Raw genomic sequence first — 19,898 nt, forward strand, 5'->3', positions numbered from 1 at the left:
ATTTGTTCAAGCTCTATATGAATGGGAGGAGTTTACAAAATCTCCAATGCTGTGCCCCATTGATCCAGCATGTTTAGCACCTACATTCATCATCTCCCTGATAGCCTTAAAATGTTGGTAGTGAACATCCAAGATTGCATCTCAAACCACATACAAGCTGCCTGTGGCACTCATGGCCATAAACTGGATAGAGGTATAGATCAAAACAGAGACCAAGACACATTTCTACTTGCGGTGACTTTGTACAAGACATCATTAAGTATGGGTGCCAAATGAGCTGGATTAATTCAGCCAGTGGAAAACCTGCTGATAACACTGTGTTCATTAGATTAGATTCACACTTCTGACTCCTTCTCTGAACATACACCACAAATAATTTCACCCGCTGTTAAATGTAAGGCATTAGAGTCAGGAGTACCCCAAAAAGTTTTACAAGGTATGCACAACTATAACCACCAATCGTTAGTCCATTCTCTGAGAAGGAAAAAAGAACTGAGCTGGAGAGAATCATCCCATCAGAAACCATCCTGCCTCTATGGGACATGCTGCATGTTCCGCACCAGAGCTCAGTCTGTGACTCAGCAGCATCTCAGCAATAAAGTCACAGCGCCTGGGAGAAGCAGCGAGCTGCTCCACTCGCCATGGGCTTGCAGCTCAATGCCTTGCTGGTAAAACTTCCAAACCTACCACTGCAATTCTTACTGGACCTCAAAAGTTTTAGCTGACTTTCTTATCAACACCGAGGCACAAATGTCAACTATTTCTAAAGAAACAGCTGTGGCCAATGAGATTGATGGGGTGGTGACAGAATTAGAAAATAGAGGCATTATTAAAAGAGCTCATTCACCCTATAATTCACCAGTTTGGCCAATAAAAAAAAAAAACTGACTAGGCAGTGAGGTTTTGTAGTAGATTATCAGCAATTAAACACTGCATCTCCACCTGCTGCAGTTCCAAGCGCGGCTGAGAGGGTACAGCACCACCTGCTGACCTTGCTCAGAAACCTACAGCTCACAAGTGATACTCATTTTTGGAAGACATCATTAATGAAGTCATGCCAATCACCAAGGGTAATATTAAAGTATGTACAATCTGGGTGGCATCCTGATTGTCCAGTGCCACCTACCAACTGAACAACAGATGGCTGCCCCAAAATGAGTAGCCTTCTGCACATTTGTTCCTTCAGTAACCCCAAAGGGTCATACCAATGCCAGGATAATACCCTACAGGGATTCTACACCAGGCAACCAGTACTGGTGAAAATGCCTCAGACTGGAACAGTACCAATGGTACTAACACCACCCAAAAATCCCTATGCATGGGAAGCTAAAGATTGTCCAGGGAAAACACACTGGATCAGCACCTGGTGGATCACACCATCTTTTTAAATAATCCTGCTGGTTATATGCCTAACCAAACATATATTTTCTTACTGTATTCACAGGAATCCTGAAGCATGTGGACAGATGGATTAGTCAACATCACTGAGATGACAGACCAACAAATTGGATTTGTGGTGTTATTGTCTACCTTAGCAGTCTGGTTTCTCTTGACTGGCACCCAAGGAAGCCCAGGATGGCTATGGTCCCACACTCATGTTGCCTATACCAGAAGTATGAGGCTGCATTTCTTCTCTGGTAGTGGTAAATTAAACTTAGCCACTGTGGTCTTCCACCACAGTAGCCCCTACCATAACTCCACTCAAAGGAAAAGATGCAGACCCCACAATTATCCAAAACTGGACTGTATGTAGTAAAAATTATGGGTCAACAGCAAATGCTGCATAGTCCATCACAGTCACTCAAACAAGTGGAATTATCCATGCAAATGGACATCTCCATGACCAATCCTACCTGCTCACCATTCCTGAACACATCTTACACAGGATGCTCAGCATGGCTGCGTGCATGAACCCTCACCTCTCTCAAACAACCAAAGTGAGATGTGACAACCATTTTAGGAACAGGACTGGGAGTCTTAAACAGTATAGATGCTGAGGTACCTGCAAACAAAATAGCTACAGGGACTAGTGATCTAAATAAATAGAATCATTCACTGGGGACCAACCAATGGCTTTTATCTGATCCACAAGCTCAGTGGGGAGAAATCCAGGAAAAGGATCATCTGTTGATTGTAAACACACTTGATGCGGCCCAAAGTAATGTTTCTTTGGCTCCCAGCTGTATCGAAGCTCAATTGTGGATACAATCAGTGGCAGCTGCCATCATAAGGGAAGGTGAAGAAGGCACCTTACCCACTGAAATTTGGAAGGTAATTTGGGATAACACAATTGAATCTGAGAAGAAATTCCAGTCCTGGTAGTATTTGGTCAATTTCACCTATGACTCCTCCAACAGTGCTGTCACAGCATTCCTCCTAACCATATGCAAAGCTTCCATATATACCATATACCAAATCATCACATTAGGATTGAATCACAATGGAGCAGCACTCTATCCAATAGAGCAGAGAGTACAGGCTCAACAAAAGGGAAATAAATGGCAAACCACTGAGGTCAATGCATGCATTATGCAAGAACAACAAGGATTCATCTGTGAAAGTAATACCAACAAAGCTCAGGACATTTGTCTTGGCACAGAACAAAATCTTTGCCATTTTGCGGCACATCCTCACGAAAATCCCCAAACCATACTTGTATATATGGGGAAAGGATGTGCATGTATGAGAACTGTCTGTGATTTTTTTACTTGTAGACAACTTACGGTAGCTACCAGTAGTCATTCTAATATTTGTGTTTGTAATTTTACTAAAACCATAGGATGCATTTTTAGTTACTCAGCTCCTGTCACAACTTCCCAGCTGCTGCAATCTAACTGCATGCTGATCAATGATCTGCTGCCTACCCCCATCAGATCTTGCCATGGTAAAGGGACTCTTACAGCATAATGATCTACATAACTGCTGCAACAAGTCAAAGAAAATGGACAGAAAACTTTGATTACCATCCATCATGATGCAGAAGAAATATACCACGTTCTGGAACGAGTGACAGCAGATGGAGAATACAAGTGGTGGGACACTCTTTTCAGATGCCCACTGACTGCTACCAGTGTATTTATCAACAGCATCTAAAAGAACTTGCACCTGTTGCTCTAATAGACCTCATTATTTGTGCATCTAGTCGTGAGAATTTCTCATTTAATGTGCCCAGACCTACAGCATATATTACGCTATTTGTGAATCTGTACAGTGCATATATTATACTATTTGTGAAACTGTACAGCATGAAGATTCAATGATCACGAGTGGCCTGCACCATTCGTGAATTGTGTGAATTCAACATTAATGTGCCCAAACCTATATTATATATTATACTATTTGTGAATCTGTGTGCCAGACTCGCCATTGAGCATGATTAGACTTATAGTGGCGACTTGAGGTTATCTGACCTAGCCGCATCTTAAGGCAACACGTATTACTCACAAAAAAGCCACAGGATGCTTTGACAGTTGGGGCCTCAGGGAACTTGAGCGAAAGGACACCTGCAGGCAGAAAATTGCTCAGGTTAACAGCCAGAAACATTGCACACCAGCCCAAATCAGCCCTCTGGTCCCCAGCCCCTGGCTGGTCTGTGCCCGGCTCCACAGGAGGAGCAGGTTGGCTTCTCCGCAGAGCGATCTGGAGCACATGCCCATGCCCGTGGTACTCACCACACTGAAACACTGCTTTGACATCCAGGTTGCTACACAGGAAGAGGTCCGGCTTCCTTTTCAGAGCCTGCAAGGCACACAGACAGGCAGCATAAACCCCGCGCTGCAGGGGCAGCCAGGAAGCCTCCGAGGAACCCGGTGCTCCAGACAGCTCTGCCTGGATGCTCTTACCTGGCACACCCGCAGTAAACGGCAGACTCACACAGTACAGCAGGAAACCATCACTTTCCACCCCCCAGGAAAATGTCATTCAAACAGCCAGGCAGTTTGCTAAACTCGGGGACCATGGACCCCAGGACCTGAGGACAGATGCCAGGGTGGTGCACACACAGACACTTCGGACACACAGACAGGACAGAGGGCTCCTGTCTCACCAGAGCAGGCCAGCAGGTGGCAGCGCTCAGGGACAAGGGCAGCCATGTAGAGCCCATCAGAGATCAGCCACCTCTGTGCTTCGCTCCTCTCAAAGATTCTGGTGTCCCTGAGGTCACACCAACTGGTTCCAGCAGCAACCCCAGACTGGACCAGCAGCTTGCTCTGCTTGGGCTCCAGGGCAGAGAAGACAACGAGATGCCAACATTGCTTGGCAATTCCTGAGTAACCAGTATGAGATCAGAAAAGCTTTGGGGTTTTCTGCCACACAGCGATCCCACCAGGCACTGCAGGGTTCAGGCAGTGCTGCTGGGAACACCCTGAGCCGTGGCAACCTGTGCAATGGTTTGGTCCCCCCCTGTGCAAGCACTTGGCAGTTACTGGGTGGAGATGTTCCAGCCTGTACTTTTCACTCCACAGGAAGGGTTTCTGCCCTGTCACAGCGAACCCTGCTATGTAAGGTGGCCACATCCATGCCCTGATCACCATGCCCACTGCTGTGGGCTGGCACTAGGTATGGTGGCCATGCCTTCTGCCCTGCTGACACTGCGACACAGGGGACAGCAGCCACAGCACTGGAGTGGCCCCACTCTGTGCCTGGAGCTCGGAAAGCAGGATCCCAAGGCAGGCAGCCCTCAGGCTGTGTGCTGGGACACTGCCTCCCTCCAAGCCTGCTCCCACGGTGAAAGCAGGGACAGCTTTCAGCCAGTAGCGCCCCCGACACATGGCCAGTTCCCACAGCCATGGTCTCTACTTGCACCAAAACAGACTTATTTCCCACTCCTTTTTCTCCAGGGAGAGCCCATGACCATCTGCCCAGTGCAGAGAACATATGCTGGAGACCAAAATGCCAAGAAGTGATGTTTCATGGTTACTTCCATCTCCTTTCCGACCCTTTGTATCACACGCAAGAGGAGTCAGGTTTGGGCACCAAAGGCATTGCTGTACCAGGCAGAGGTGGCACAATCGCAGAGACCTGCTTCCCTGCTAGACACAAGCAGAGACCATCACAGGGGTGACCAGGGGCCACATTCTACCTGTGTGTGTATATACAGACCACGTGCACCCCATCCTGATGCGCTAACACCAACATCAGAAGGCAAGCTAGCGGCTGGGCAATGGTTTAGAAACACATCCACTCATGGCTGCTACCATCTAGTTGGCCCCATACTGGACATACGCTTGCAAGAGATGTTGCGGTTTTAGCCATGGGAGACTACCCGCACTGGGGCCCTGGTGTGGGCTTCAGAGAGGTGACCACGAGCCTCTCCCCCAGTAGGATGCTGCTCCTGGGCAGCTGGCTCCTGTGATACCACCCAGCTGCAGGTTCCTCTGCCCTGCCTGTCCGAGGGACTTGTTTTAACCCGAGTTCTGCACGCTGCAAGATTGTTCGGCTGGCACAAGAGTCTTCCAACACACTCAGGTTGACACCTACCTGCAGGATGCTCCTCCCAGCCAACCCAGACCTGTGACAGGCAGAGCCCCCCAAGATCTCCTGCAGGCTCGCTGCAGCATCTGCTTCTCACTCCACCAGTGGTGGAAAACGTGCCAATATTAGGAGGGCTCCTTCCTGTAGGACACCTCTACCAAGGGAGTGCAGAGCACAAGCTCAATCTGGCCACACGTGCACACACCTAATGTAGACAGAGATGCTTTTTGTCCCTGTGAGATGGGGCCCTGTGGAGCTTATGCCACTAGCAAGTGACATTGGGTAGGTCCAGCTGCTCTTTCCCAGGATCAGGAACTCTGGTCCAGCTCTGGAGCCTCTTACTACCAGCCTGTCCTCCCTGTCTCCTGCCAGAACAGCTCTGCTCACATCTTCTGGAATGAGGACAGGTCTTTATATGCTTTCAAATATCCTTCCCCCACGTCCTCTGCTGGGCCATCATAAAGGACAGTCCTGTGTTTTCTGCCTGGCATTGCCCCGCTTGCCCAGCCTGCACCTGGGCTCTCTGCCAGGGGAGGTCACCGCAGCACTGCCGAAGTCCACTATGGCATGGAGCTCTGAGGGATGGGCGGATGTGCCTGCAACTGCCACTGGAGAGACAGGCTGGAGAGCCCCAGAAGCCTACCTGCAACCAGGAGCATGCACACTGGTGATACCTGCCAGCCAGGGAGCCCGCAAGAGCTGCCAAGCACCAGAAACTCCTGCCTGGGTTTGCAGATGCAGACCTGGGTACAACCCTCAGCTGCCATTGCAGAGTGGTTATTTTATACTTAGCTTTGAGTAGTAACAACATCTCCAGGGTCTCCAGCATCTGTAAGACATTTGGTTTAAGCCAGCATGCTCTCATGATCAGTCGACCACCATCAAGAGTGGATTGCCAATTAACACGGTGGCAGGATAATCAGCTGCACCAACGGGGCCACCCCATGGGCTGCAATCGAGCGCAAATAAATATACTGTAAAGTTACTGAAGTCCTGCCACGCAGAGATGGCTCCCTGTGAGCTGGTGATAGGGGCTGATGTGCAGGTTTCAGGAGGTAGAAGCTGCTTCTGAGTTATCAGAAAGTAGGAGAATATTTGCTAGTAGACAAATTTGAAACAGGGAAGATGATATTTCCAGCAGGGTGAGCAACCACAGGAGCAGACAATCAGGAAAGTGGGCAAGTCTCCACCCTGACACATTCTTGGGTCCAAACTTGCTGCTTCTCTGGAAGATGCATTACTTTGTCAAGGGCTTTGCAGGCGGAGCCTGCTGGCATGAAAACACAGCCTCCCCAACAGGTAAACTGGATCTGAAGAGATCCGCACTTCTCTCCATCTTTAATCCTTGGATCTACAGATGCTCAAGAGCATCACTGCAGAGTATGGTCTTCTGGAAGAGGGCAGGCTGGACCTACCTCTGCCTTTAGACAGCTCTTGAAGTCCTGAGAGCAAGGAAGCAAGCAGGGCTGGCAAGGCCATTTCTTGATGGGTTTCAAAGCACCCCACCAGATCATCAGTCTGGGAAGAGAGGCAGCCAAGGAAGAGAAGGAAACCTTGAAACAAGTCCTACACATAAGGAGAGAGGATGCGGATGGGATCCTTTGGTCTCCATGGGGTTGCTGGAATAAAAAGCCCAGCAAAACATCAGGTCTTGAGTGGTGGTGGGCTGGCAGCATGAAGTCAGATGTCTTGCAGTGATTCAAGATGGAGTAGCCATGGAGGCAGGAGCCTCTGAGCTGCTCCTGCAGCAGGGCCTCTGAAGGATGCAGGCTGTCTGGAGATCCGTACACTGGAGACTGGGCCAACTGCCTGCACGCTGCTCCAGCACTGCCTGCAGATCCTGCCCGTGAGGGCAGCATCTAACAGCCTCCCAGCAGCCGGGATGGGTGGTGGTTGCTCTCACAGCACACCCCATGGAAGTACAGCATGGTTGTCGCAATTTTCTCTCCAAGAAAGCACAAATGTGCTGTGTCCAGACATAGAGAAGGAAGCCAAGTCAGAGAGAAACTCAGCACTTTCCAAAGAAACAATAAAATAGCCTTGGAAGAGTCTCTCAGGGTCACCTAATGCCCACAGCAGGATCACCTCTACCTGCCCTCCAAGAACAACAGGCTTCTCGAGTCCTATCAAGCCTTCCAAGTGACAGCAGCTTCCCAAGTGACCTTCCAGTGCTTTCCCACACTCTTAGAAGGATCTCCTGCTGCCTGACCTGCATCCTTTTCCATTATTTTCTCCTGTTACTGTTTGTGCCACTCAAGGAGAGCAGAAAAGGGGGGGTTTCTACCTACGACTGGGACATTACCTTTTACATACTCCAAGACATACAGCTCCTCAGGCACCTATCAGCCCTTCCTCCTCTCCATGTCTACAAGGTGGTGCTAGGGAAGTTCCTTCTCCCTGGGTGTCCTGTAGCAGAGACTCAGGCTAAGGCAGTTTATTCCCTAACAGTGGTCACGTTCCCAGATGCTTTTCTCTGTGCTCTCTGGTCTGTATCTACAGAAATGTGCCCCAACCTGGACACAGTGCTTGAGGAGAGGTCTCCCCAACACTGAATGGCTGGGGAGGACACCTCCAGGAACCTCAAGCACAGACCCATTCACCAATCCTCCCATCATATTCAAAACCCCTGTTAAATGGTCACAGCCTCCAAAACCAGCGCTGGCAAAAGCTGTGAATGCTTTCTGATAACCTTGATTATGTTATGCCTTTCAGGATGAAAAGCAAGGAGGAAAATGCTACAATGTCTTGTGAGAATCAATGGGTCTCAGCAGGATCTGGGCATCAAGGTGAGACCCACAAGGAACACTCTGTGCTCGGGGGGTTGAGGTGCAGCCCCCTCACCTGCTCCATCCCACAAGACCTGCATGTAGGCTGAGCAGCTGTGGGAGGGGGCTGACGGCTCAGCACCCGGCCATGCCAGGCACCCTTCCTGGGCTGCCAGCAAGGGCAGGACGGCCACAGCTCTGGCAGTGCCCGGCTGGGTGCTCCTGCACAGCCACCGGGCCAGCACGCACGGTCAGACGTCTCACCATTACAAAAACGAAGCAGAAAGCAACTCTGCCAGGTCCCTCCTCGCCACTGACCCACCCTCTGGGTAGGTGCCAGGGGACACGTCTCCAACCGGGGCACTGAGCATCAAGGACATCAGGGCTTCTTCCTCATGGGCATGGCAGGCTGAGGAGCGTGCTGGGCTCTCGCTGCCCCCAACAAGTGTATATATATACACAAGCGGCACAGCCCTGGCACTACCTGCCCACCGCCAGCGGTGACACCGGTGCCAGACCCGCCAGCCAGCCCACAGTCCCCGCTGTGCCGACACAAACTGTCCCCGCACAGCTCCGAGCCGGCAGCACAGGAATGCTCCTGGGCTGCAGGAACTGCCACCACCCCCAGAGGCTGTTGGAGAGGGTGGCAGCGTGGCACTATGGCAGGGCCACACACCACCACAAGCACATTCTCAGAGCCAAACCCCAGCAGCTGCTTGCTACCACGGGCAGGGGCTTCCTCTCACCAGCCCTGGGGCACGGCAGCCAGCTCAGCCCATCCCTGCTCCAGAGGACTCGTCACAGGGCAGGTAAATGAGTCAGAAAACATCCACTTAATGCTCTAGTTTGTCACGCGAGGGTGACTGTGGCAGCAGCGCCAAGTGCCCCGCAGCAGCTTCGGCATGGCAAGGGGGTGGCAGCTGGAGGCTGCCCTGCAGAGGTGGGCACTGCCCTGGGGATGGTGCAAACCCAGAACTAAAGGAGAATGTTTTGTTTTCAACTTCCACGGAAACAGATGGAGAAACTCGATATTCAACTAAAAGGAAAAAAAAAACGTTGTCAACAGAAAGCTAAAAATAGGTTTAAATTGAATTAAAAAGAGAAAGAGAGAGAACAGAAAGTGAATGAATAAGAAACTAAAACACACCTGTGCCAGGAGTTGCATAAATGAATCAACAATATCAGGATGATCCCTGGGCCCTAAAATATAATAAAGATGTAACTTAAGAGAAAAATCATACAAACAGCAACTCAACATCATATAGTTATGTGATACAGAAAGAATTTACAAGTGAAAACAGGAGTGTAAGGGAGGAGGGGTGTGTGGGGAAGGGGATGGGCAACATGAGCAGCTTGAAGCAAGTTAAAGAAACAAAACATACAAAAAAATCATGAAACTTGGAGAACCCAAGAACAGAAAGAAACTGCAAACGAAAGGGTCTGAAGCCCCAGGGTCTCCAGCTAGCACCTGGGTGCTGCAGAGCCAAGGAGGAGATCTTCGTGTCCTTGGGGAGGGAGAGGAGGAGGAGCAGGGGCTAGCTGGGCACCATCTCCACAAGGAGAATTAGAGCTTTTGCACTGTGGGGACTGAGCGGGTGTCTTCAGAGTACTGTTTGGTCCTGGAAGATAACTGCAAGTGAACGACAACACCTCAGCAAACGCTTGACAGGCCTGGCCGGGCTCAGGCGTGCACATGCTTGTCACCAGCTGCTCAGGAGCCCCTGGCACAGTCGCCCTCCCACCCCGTTCCCAGATGCTCTCCAAGACCCTGAGCCCAGGACCCTCCTGGAGGTCTCCTACAGCGTCCTCCTGGGAGAGACCAGCTCAGTGCCCAGACACCTCCATGCCAGCACCACTCACCCTACCTTGGCATCTGACTCTGTGCACAGAAGCATCTGGGCCCCTGCAGGGTCAGGCGTCCCCCCCACTCTCCTGCTGCCCGTGGGCTCAGCAGAAGGGGCTCACCCTGCTCCAGACCAGCCACCCACCAGAGGGGACCCACGGGGTGGGTGGGAGCACAGTCCTGGCCACGCAGCAAGCTGGACGGCCACTTGCCTGAGCAAAGCTCACATCCAAGCACTGGCACAGCTCGGGCTCTGTCCTCTCCCCCTTCCTCCTGCAGACATGCCTGCTGCTGTCCAGAGGCATCGTTGCCTCCCCGGGTGCCCAGCCAAGAGGGTTTCAGCACAGACAGACACATCCACACGCTGCTGGCAGAAGCGGGGACCTGATCTCCAGATAAGCCCAGCTCGCTTGCCACTGACCCCAGCGACACCTCAGTGCAGCAAGATTTGCTCGGAACATGGCGTGATGATGAAGTAGGGGTTGTCCCCCACCTCCCTAGAGAGCTCTGAGCCTTGTACTGGGGGGCGGCATCACCCTACCCAGCATCCGGCCATGAGCAAAGGACAAGAGCCCTTGGGGACTGCAGATGGAGGTGCTGAAGGACCAGAGCCAGCACCTCTACGATACATTTTTTCTTGTCATGGGGCAAGTCACCAAGAAGCTGAGGGGAACCACAGTGTGGAGGGGCCTGTCCTAACCCCACTTGTTTTCTGTAGGGTGGGCAGCAAGCCAAAGAGTGGCCCCTGCCCTGCAGGAGGATGCCAGCATCCTCAGCCTCACAGCGATGACTCTGGCCAGCAGATGTTCACACACACATCCTCCTCCTCGTGCGAGGGCTTGATTCCTGGCCACTACAAGCAGCGTTGCCCGCCGGAGGAGCCCCGGGATCTCCCAGGGAGCACAGCCTCTCTGCCAAGCAGGACTGGAGCTCGGGCTTGACCCTTTCAGCACGCGATGCCCAGCCCTGCTGCAGAAGCGGGGCTGTCACGGCAGTCCAGACTCTCACCCAGGGGTTTCCTGCTTCTGCTGCCCTGCAGGGAAGGTACCCACCTTCCAGGGGTTGGGATGAATTCAAGAAACAGAGATGGCCCCATTAGCTTAACTAGGAGTGAAAACAGCCATTCCTCGTAAGACACCTCCAGACTCCATGCATGCAACAGCCTGACAACAGCCCCAGCAAGAAGGGTTAATCCCACATACCTTGCTGGAAGAGGGTCAGTGTGACTGAGGTAACGAGCAGGAAGAGGGCCTTGATGGGAGGGAAGTGGGCAGGCTCATGGGCAAAGATGTGAACCAGCTGCAAGAGAGAGAGGAGGACTGAAGCTGCTGCTGTCCCTGGGCACCCTCAGCCTCCCCAGGGACTGGCAGTCCCAGCCTAAGTGCAGCTCCATACCTGTCGGGTGAGGTCAATAGCAGAGGCCTGGGGAATGGTGCTGTACATCTGCCCCAGCATCTCGCACAGCTGAGGCACCATGGGGGCAAAATCATCCAGGAGGGTCTTCACAGATTTCTCAAAGATGGCACAGACAGACTGCAGGAGAAGGATGGTGTGAGCAATGGGCATCAGGAGACATCTCCTTGCGGGGCAGGACTCGACAGACTGGTCCCAAGAGAGGGAAATGCTGGCAATGGGGATAGGGACCAGCCAGGCAGAGGGCTCAGACCTGCTAGGGTTCTGGCACCCTGCTCTGCAGCACGGGATGCTCCCAGACACTGGGAAACAGCTCCCTGCAGCAGTAGGCTCCCAAAGGGGCAGGGGAAAGAGTGGGTGGTGGGACGCTGCACCTGGGCATTACTGGACTGAGCAAACTGCAGAAACACTACATGACGAAGGTCCAGGTCAGAGCAGAGGTCTCCCCTTAGGGAGCACAGGTTTGGTAGGCCCCCATCTCCCTGGTGACGGCAGGGCCTCTGTAACCGGAGGGGAGCAGAGCTGATGGAGGACAGACAAGAACGGCTGGACGCTGCTGGTGATGGCAAGCAGCACTGGTCCAGACAACCCAGTAAGACACCCTTCTTATAGGGCTTCAGGCAGAGTCTGTCCTTTGCTGTCCCCAGTTCAGGTCAGCAGGGACAGGCAGAGCTGCAGGCAGTACTCGGGAGGAGCCTGGTTACCTCCACCACCTGGGCATCATTCAGCCACTTGCTGAGGACCTTCTGTATGAGCTGGAAGACTTGCTGCAGAACCACCACCACCTGTAAGGAACAAGAGGGTCTGAAGAGAATTGTTGGCTGGGATTCCCCACAGCACTAGGGGGATTCAAGGCTAAGCATGGCGTAGACTCAAACTTTCACAGGCACCTCTTCCTCCTCCCCCTCTGAAGCTGAGCAGCTTTCTTCCCACTGAAGCAGGCTGGCACAGCTCCCATCTGGCAGGCAGCGCCTGGGCTGTCCTACAGAGCAGCACCCGGCCAAGAGGGACCCTGCAGGTCACCTGTGCCCACCTCAGGAGTGGCGGGACGAGCTGAAGGACACGTTTTAGCTGGAATGCACCAGCACTACCCTCTTCATGGTACATGCTGCATTACCCATTAATCCCCCTCTCCTGGCACCAGCAGTTCAGAGCAGGGTTTTGTCCAGGCTGTGGCAAAGAGCATCAAGCCACCACTTTACTCACTGGGTTGGGTCCTTGCTGCACTGGCAGTTTCTTGACCTCGGTGCTTTCGTGGTCATCATCATGGTGGCTGATGTCTAGGGTGGTGAAGAGGTTGGAGAGCAGGCCCAGGATGTGGATGATGGCCAGCTTGTTGGAGGGATTAGGCTGCCAGGGAAAATAAACCCAAGGTGTGACATGGACCACACTGCTGTCACAGTCATACCTTTGGGATGCTGAGGAGCCAGGACTGTAAAGACCAAGTGCCAGAGAGGGGTTCCCTGCACCGCACTCTTTCCTGAGCCCATGTTCAAGAGTGCTGCTTCAACACACCATCCCCAGGGATGTGGCCAGTGGAAGAAGCCACTTCTGGATGGAGGTAGCACGAGGGCACTCACCGTTTCGTCAGCCAGCTTTTCCAGCTGCTGGATGTAGGGGGTGATCAGGGAGTGCAGGTTTTTCAGGATCTCCTCCACTTGCAGTGCCGAAAGCAGGAAACCAAGAGCCTGCATCAGCCACATGCACTGGCTCGTCTGGGACAGAGGAGACACAACAGGGCAGGTCATTGCCCAGCCTGAAGCCCTTACCGTACACATATCAGCCAAGACAGCTGCCAGGGGCCCGGCCAGCGAAGCCAGGAAGGACCCTGCTGTGCTGCAGCTGCTCTGTCTGGGACACTCTGCACATCTCACTGCAGGAGAGGGGGCAGGTCCCTACCAGCACAGCAGAACCCAGGGAACTGCTGTGCCACCAGCACACGGCCTCTTCCCAGCAACCCGCCAAAGAAAGACCAACTGGTGCCCAGAGATCTCTATGCCAGCACCACTTGCCCCCCCGCTCAGTACACCATCCTTTGCACAGTACTGTCTCAGCCCTGTGGGGTCAAATGACCCACTCCATCCTGGTCACAGGCACAGCCTGGGCTCTGTCTCCATTCTTATTTCCTTCCTTTTTCCTCTTGAAGACATGCCTGCCACCTCAGCATCCTTGGGCTTGGAGGCACTGAGAACTGCTAGACTTAAGTCTCCCTGGGGGCTTCCCTCTCTTATGGGGACATGGCACCCAGCGTGACCCCAGCCCACACACGGTGGGAGCCCAGCAGCGTGGTGAGAGGTAGCCAGCAGGTACTCCTGGCCCCACACGATGGCTGCAGCCCTAAGCTCTCCTTTGAGGACAGCTCAGCCTGCGATGGCAGCCCTCGTGTCTTCAGCTGAGCACAACTAAGTGGTACAGGGGGGGCAAGCAGAACCAGCTAGAGGTGTGAGCCAGCCCCTCTTACCTTGTGAATCTGCTTCATCAACACCTCCTGCCAAAGCAAAGGGGAGAGAAAGAGAGAGGAAGGTGAGCGCTGCAGAAAGACCCTTCCCTTCCCAAAGGCAGGAATGATGCAGGAGGTCAAGACAAGTGACACCAGTGGAGGCACAGACAAGCAGCACACAGCCCTGCACAGCCTCCCCACAATCCACCACAGGCAGGGAACAAAATCCTTGTGCCCTGGTAAGCTCTTCCCCCAGTCAGCCCTCTCAGACACCCAGTGAGGGGTGCTCGCGGCTCGGAGGGGCTCTGCGGCAGGACAGCTTGAGGAGCCAACCTCAGTCAGGGCTTCCTTACCCCAGGGACCATCCCTCCTAGGCTCCAAGTGCAGAGGTTCGCACCCTCCATCAGCCCCTCTCTGCTTCCATGCCCTCTTCCTAGTGCCTTGAAACTCCAAGTTCCCTCTGCCCCCAAACTTTGAGAGCCACAGGACAACCTCCCCCAGCACTGCAGGGATCAGCTGAGTCTCCACAGAGAGGCTTGAACACCAGCAGACCCCCAAGATGCCCAGCAGTGGCACCAGCTGGCTGGTGGGTGCAGAGCTGGCAGGATGCCGCTCCCAGTAAGGCAAACAAAACCCCAGGGAAAGGATGGATGGTCAAGTGCAACCCCAGTGGACCCTTTGGCAGTCGTGTCTGCCAGTGCCTACCACTTCTGCACTCGCAGGACAACACGGGGCCTGTCACCTGGGTCTACTGGCCTAGGAACAGGATGGACAAGTCCCTCACACAAGCAAGATGCACTGAGTTGCTGCTTTGTGTCCTCCTGCTCTGATCCATGCGGAGGAAAGGGTTTGCACAGAGCACATCCCAGCTTGCCACCACACATCCATCTGCATTCAGCTCCTACCTGTGACACGGCAACGATGTTGGCAGCATAGGGTGGCAGGTCGTACTTGCACTCCCGGCAGATCTTCTTCAGGGTGGAGACGCTGGAGATGGAGAGCTCAGGATTGCCCAAGGCTTGGAGCACCAGCGGCAGCACGTTGTTAATCATGACAGGGTGATCAGCCAGCCACTCTGACAGGGCCCCTGTGCACACAGATGGGATCAGACCACAGGACTGTGCCACGGGCTATTGCTCCCCACGTCCTGGGATGCTCAGCTTCACTTTTCACTGCTGTTATTGCTGAGCAGGAGCAGCCTCAAGAGGGGCTCCCCCTCCCCAGCCCAGCCTGCATGTGAGCACAGTGACATGGCCCCAAGCCTGACAATATTCAAGAAGCAACCAGACAATGCCCTCAGACACATTGTGTGAATTTTGAGGTTGTCCTATGCAGGGACATGAGTTGGACTCCATGATCCTTGTGGATCTCTTCCAACCCAGGACATTCTACGATTCTATGAAAGGCCTCACCAATAGTGAACATCACGGTGTCGGCAAGCTGCACATTGCTGATGCTGATCCGGGGAATGAGGCCGATCAGCCCTGGCACCACATCAGAGTAGTTCACGTCGATGGTCTCAGCGATGGACTGGAAGCCGTAGAGCAAGGCCTCCGTGTGCTGCCAGGGTGGGAATGGCACTGTCAGAGCTGCACACTGACCCCCAGTGTCCACTCCAGCCCCAGGCACTAGCCCAGCTCTCTCACACTGGCTGAGAAGGCTGGTCCCTGGGCAGCGTTTAGGATAGGGAAGCAGAATAAGACCTGTTCCTCCTCCCAGAGAACCTGCACGTGTGCCAGCAAACTGTTCACACTCCTCGCCACTATCACATCCCTTTGCTGTCAGTGCCCCGTGGTGAGGATAGGTCCCTGAGGGGATGGTGGTCGTAAGCCCGCCACCCAGGTCCTCTTGCTCACCTGCCATGTGGATGGCTGCTCCGTGTTGGTCAGGAGACGTCCCAGTTTGTCATAGAGGCTGCTCAGGAGCTCAGCGCCCAGCATCTCATATACGTACATCAGTGTGTCAGAGATGTCCACCCTAGAGAGAACATGCATGGGTCTCCAAATGCTGTTGCCAACCCCTGCAGAGCGCTCCACATGCAGACACGTTACTTGCGTTCCCTTGTGTGTCTGCACAAACACACTGCCCCAGCACAATGCAGACACTCCCAGGGCTCCCTAGGCAGAGCAACTGGTGCCACCCCAAAACGCTGGCTCATTTCTATATTGCCACCATGGCCAAAACAACTCTTGGTGGAAGGAATCTCCTCTGTGTCCGCACTTCGGCCTCCCCACAGTGCTCTGGTTCCAGGAAAGCAAACTGTTGCCTTGCCGGCCTGACAACCAAACCCACCTCCGAGCCCAAAGTCACATCCATGCAGGGAATAACGCGCCCCAGTCCTGCTACCCGGGGAAAGGCAGGCCCCAGCTGTACCTGTATATCCGAAATTGCTCCTTCTCATCTGAAGACCAGAAGCCATACTCCTCATCGGAGGGGAACTGGGCTTTGTGCAGCAGCACGTCCACCAGCTGGAAGTAGACAGGCCTGTAGACCTGCTGGTACACTGCCTGCTTGTCCGGCTCAAAGGAGAGGATGTCGTCCTGGCAGCAGGAGGAGGAATATGTCAGGTCTTGCAGGGGAAATAAAAAATGGAGCCAGCATGCCCATTGGATGGGGGTGCAGGGGCATCTCCCCAAGCTGGTAGGACCTGTCACACCTCAGAGGTTGCATTTCCAGCTCCACAAAGTCCAGCTGATGCTGAGCTCTTCTGCAGCAGCAGCATTATCAGATGGTGAGATGCCAGAAGCCCCAGCAGCCAGGCAGACCCTGGGGTGTTTGAGGACAGCATGGCTACAGCAGGGTAGCACTGCCTGCCGTGTCCTCCCCTCGGGAGCACCCCTACATCAGGAGCATGTACACCTCAGACCCCTGTAAGGCAGACTGGGATGGATGCCTGGGGAGCACAGAGCTCTCCTACCTGCACCCATCTCCTCAGATCCACCCAGAGAAGCAGTGAGAGGAGGTGGGAGGCTCGGCCCCACGCAGCAGAGGAGCTGCCAGCATGGCGCCAACACGGCCCCCTCCCTGCCCACACTCAGCCACACTGCATCAGACTGCAGAGGGATGGAGTTGGGGGGGTGAATGGGACTAAAAATAGAGCATGATGTGGCAGAGCTGCTCTGTTCAAACAGAGAACAGTGGCCCTGGGAGCGGGACCCCACGCTGGGCAGCCCCCAGTTCTCTCTTTCCTCCTCTGAGAGACGATGGCCACCAGCCTGGCAGCAGGGGCAAGCCTGCAGTAAGCCAGCATGCAATCTCTTCCCCGCCTGCAGCCTGTGCAGCTGTGCAGCAAGGAGCTAAACAACCAGGCCTGCTGCTGGAAAAAAAAAAAAAGCATGAAGTTTTAATTAGTTATGTTAATGAGGCCCTTAAAGGTTGGCTCAGACTTCCATGGGTTGGAAAAAGCAAGCCACAGGACCAGCATTTCTGAGTTATGTGCCCTGCAGCAGCTGCAAGTGTAGGCTGAGGAGCAGAGGTGTCACAAGTCCCTGGGGAGCAAACGTGGCCAGGCCAGACCCCGTGCCTATGCACCAGTGTCCCCAGCATCTGGGCCAACTGTCCCACGATGGCCACTGACCTGCAGTGTGTACCAGAAGGTGAGCGTCAAGGAGCTGGTGGTTTCATTGACAGGGTAGTGCCCGGGGATGCCAGTGCAGAACATGATCATGTTGACCAGGGCCAGGAAGCTCTGCCAGTGCTCCACCTGGTCCAGGAGGGCCCTGGAGAGCAGAGAGCATGGTCAGGGTGGCACCACCATGGCAAGCCTGGCTCGTCTACCCTGACACACATCACAGGGTACAGGACAGGCCCTGATGAAGCAGCACATGGGGAACAGAGGGCTGCTCCAAGCTCATTCCCTCTCCTGGGGACCATCCCCAATACTCACCGGGAGTGATTCTCCCCCAAGGCCACAGCAATCCGGCAGATCCCATGTGATGTCTCCATGTCCCCGCTCTGGACCGCCTGGCGCAGCTGCTCTTGGAGCCCCAGTACAGAGGGGATGAGCTTCAGGAGGGTGTTCACGTACCTGCAAGCACAGCCCGAATCAGGGCCAGGCATCACCTCACCAGTACCAGCTGCCATGGCATTCATCCCTCCTGATGCTCTCCCAGGGCTCCCATCCACATTTCCCTACTGGAAGGCTGCTTTGTGCAATGGGACGCATCCAGGCACATTGATGGCTTACAATTATACAGTCCTAAAATTACATTCGGCCCTTTGAAGGCAACCGCGAGGCTGACGTGGCCCTGGGTGAAAATGAGTTTGACAGCCCTGGCTTACAGGGACTCTCCTCCCAGCCTGTGGCATCAGGTTGAAGGCTGAAGCCCCCAGCACTCCTGCAGCGGAGCCTCTGCAAGCGAAAAGAAGGGCTGAGCCAGCGGCCATCAGCTCTGTGCGAATCTCCCACTGCACCACAGTGTAGGCATCTGCCTCTGCCCACCCGAACCTGCCGCAGGGCTGCCAGCAACCCCCAGCCAGCACCAACTTGTCACTGCCACGACCAGCACCAGCTCAGAGCGAGCTGTGCCTGTGCGCAGCAGTGTCGGCAGGGATGGGGAGTGGGAGCAGGGCGGCAAGGGCAGACCCCAGGACTCTTTTTGCCACGCTTGCAGCCTGAATTTCTCAGCCATGGAGGCAGCCAGAGCTGCCAGTGGGAAGCCACACAACCCTCCAGCATGGGCACATGTGGATTGTCCTCTCTGGCCAGGATGAAGTGGGCAGCCACCCTTGGGGACTCCTACACAGGGAGGATGCTGGCCCCTGGCACATCCCCGGTCCCCCACCCCACCAGGCTGCCGCAGCGGCACAGCTCTCCCACATCACATCACACACATCAGCCGCCCCTCTGCGCCACTGCCTGCAAGTGATGGTAACCAGGGCAACGAGAAGGAGGCAGCCAAGGTGAAACACAGCCCAGGGCCCCCGGAGAGAGGCCCTGCCGGAGGCTGATGAGCAGCCCTGCCATTTCCCTGCCCGCCCAGGCGTGTTATCCAGAGCTCCAGCTATTCCATACGCTCCCGCAGGTGCGGGGCCAAGGATGCTCGGAGCAGGAGGCACACATGATGCCAGCTCTCCTGTGCCTACCGCGGGGAAGAAATGCAAGTGCTGACACCAAGACAGCCACGTGTCCACTCCAGAGAGGCAGTGGTGCCCAGTAGCTCCTGCTATGGCTGATTTAGGAGACAGCGAAGCCATCAGTGCCACCAGTGCATGGAGAGAGCCACACCAGTGGTGGCAGCTTCTCAGTCTTGGCCAGCAGGAGAAGACAGAGGGAACAGGGTGTCTCCAGTCCCATTTGTCACCCCAGTGTCCCCTCTATGTGCCACCTGGCCCCTCTCCCCTAGAGGCAATGGGTATTTTTGTGTAAACCATTTTCAGGCCTCTGATGCCCCATGAGTGATGCATGTGGCAGTGTGGGAGTGATGCGATGATGGAGAATTTGGGAATTCACCAGTTTTTCTCCCCAGGAATTGATGCTGCAGTCAGGGTCAGCCCAAGGGAGCTGGGGCAGTTCCCAGACAAAAAGGCACAGGGGACCTTCCACTGTTCCAGTGCAGAGCAAAACCATCCTTCCTCTGCAGCACTGGGCTCACATTAACCTAGAAATGTTTTCATAACTTCAGGAGTTTATGACAAGGATCCTGCTTCTGCTGGTTACCATTTAATACTCACAGTGCAGATGCTTAGAGCTCAGCTGGTCCTTTGGACACCCTGTACAGTCAACAGAGAACCACCTGGATTTGCTTCCCTGCTGCGACTCATTTCATGTTAGTGAAAACTTCTAGAAAACGCTGGGTGAACCACGTCTCCTGAGCACCACCTTGCTCTGCTCACTGCCTATGCAGATGTAAGGGCAACTCAGACACAGGGGTCCCCAGGGAGGATGGCAATTCTTGCTCTAGGTGAATTGTTTTAACCAGCCACCAAAGAGCCATGGCCAAGCCAGCCAGAGCTGGGCTCCTCT

General features: G+C 54.2%; 1 protein-coding gene across 3 annotated transcripts in view; it reads right to left on the reverse strand.

Annotated features, from left to right (window-relative positions):
* IPO13 (importin 13) overlaps nt 1-19,898 on the reverse strand; it is a 34,734-nt gene that overhangs the window by 1,503 nt on the left and 13,333 nt on the right. For all 3 annotated transcript variants that reach the window (XM_065841794.2, XM_065841796.2, XM_065841797.2), the window contains exons 3-17: nt 17,820-17,960; nt 17,511-17,652; nt 16,307-16,473; nt 15,790-15,910; nt 15,346-15,493; nt 14,839-15,020; nt 13,955-13,981; nt 13,074-13,208; nt 12,700-12,843; nt 12,198-12,278; nt 11,476-11,613; nt 11,283-11,379; nt 9,385-9,437; nt 3,672-3,738; nt 3,445-3,503 (exon numbers count right to left, since the gene is read on the reverse strand). In XM_065841794.2, the coding sequence (XP_065697866.1) occupies nt 3,445-3,503; nt 3,672-3,738; nt 9,385-9,437; nt 11,283-11,379; nt 11,476-11,613; nt 12,198-12,278; nt 12,700-12,843; nt 13,074-13,208; nt 13,955-13,981; nt 14,839-15,020; nt 15,346-15,493; nt 15,790-15,910; nt 16,307-16,473; nt 17,511-17,652; nt 17,820-17,960 (1,702 nt within the window). The remainder of the gene's footprint in view (nt 1-3,444; nt 3,504-3,671; nt 3,739-9,384; nt 9,438-11,282; nt 11,380-11,475; nt 11,614-12,197; nt 12,279-12,699; nt 12,844-13,073; nt 13,209-13,954; nt 13,982-14,838; nt 15,021-15,345; nt 15,494-15,789; nt 15,911-16,306; nt 16,474-17,510; nt 17,653-17,819; nt 17,961-19,898) is intronic.

Source organism: Patagioenas fasciata, chromosome 6 (genome assembly GCF_037038585.1).
Source record: "Patagioenas fasciata isolate bPatFas1 chromosome 6, bPatFas1.hap1, whole genome shotgun sequence".
NCBI lineage: Eukaryota > Metazoa > Chordata > Aves > Columbiformes > Columbidae > Patagioenas > Patagioenas fasciata.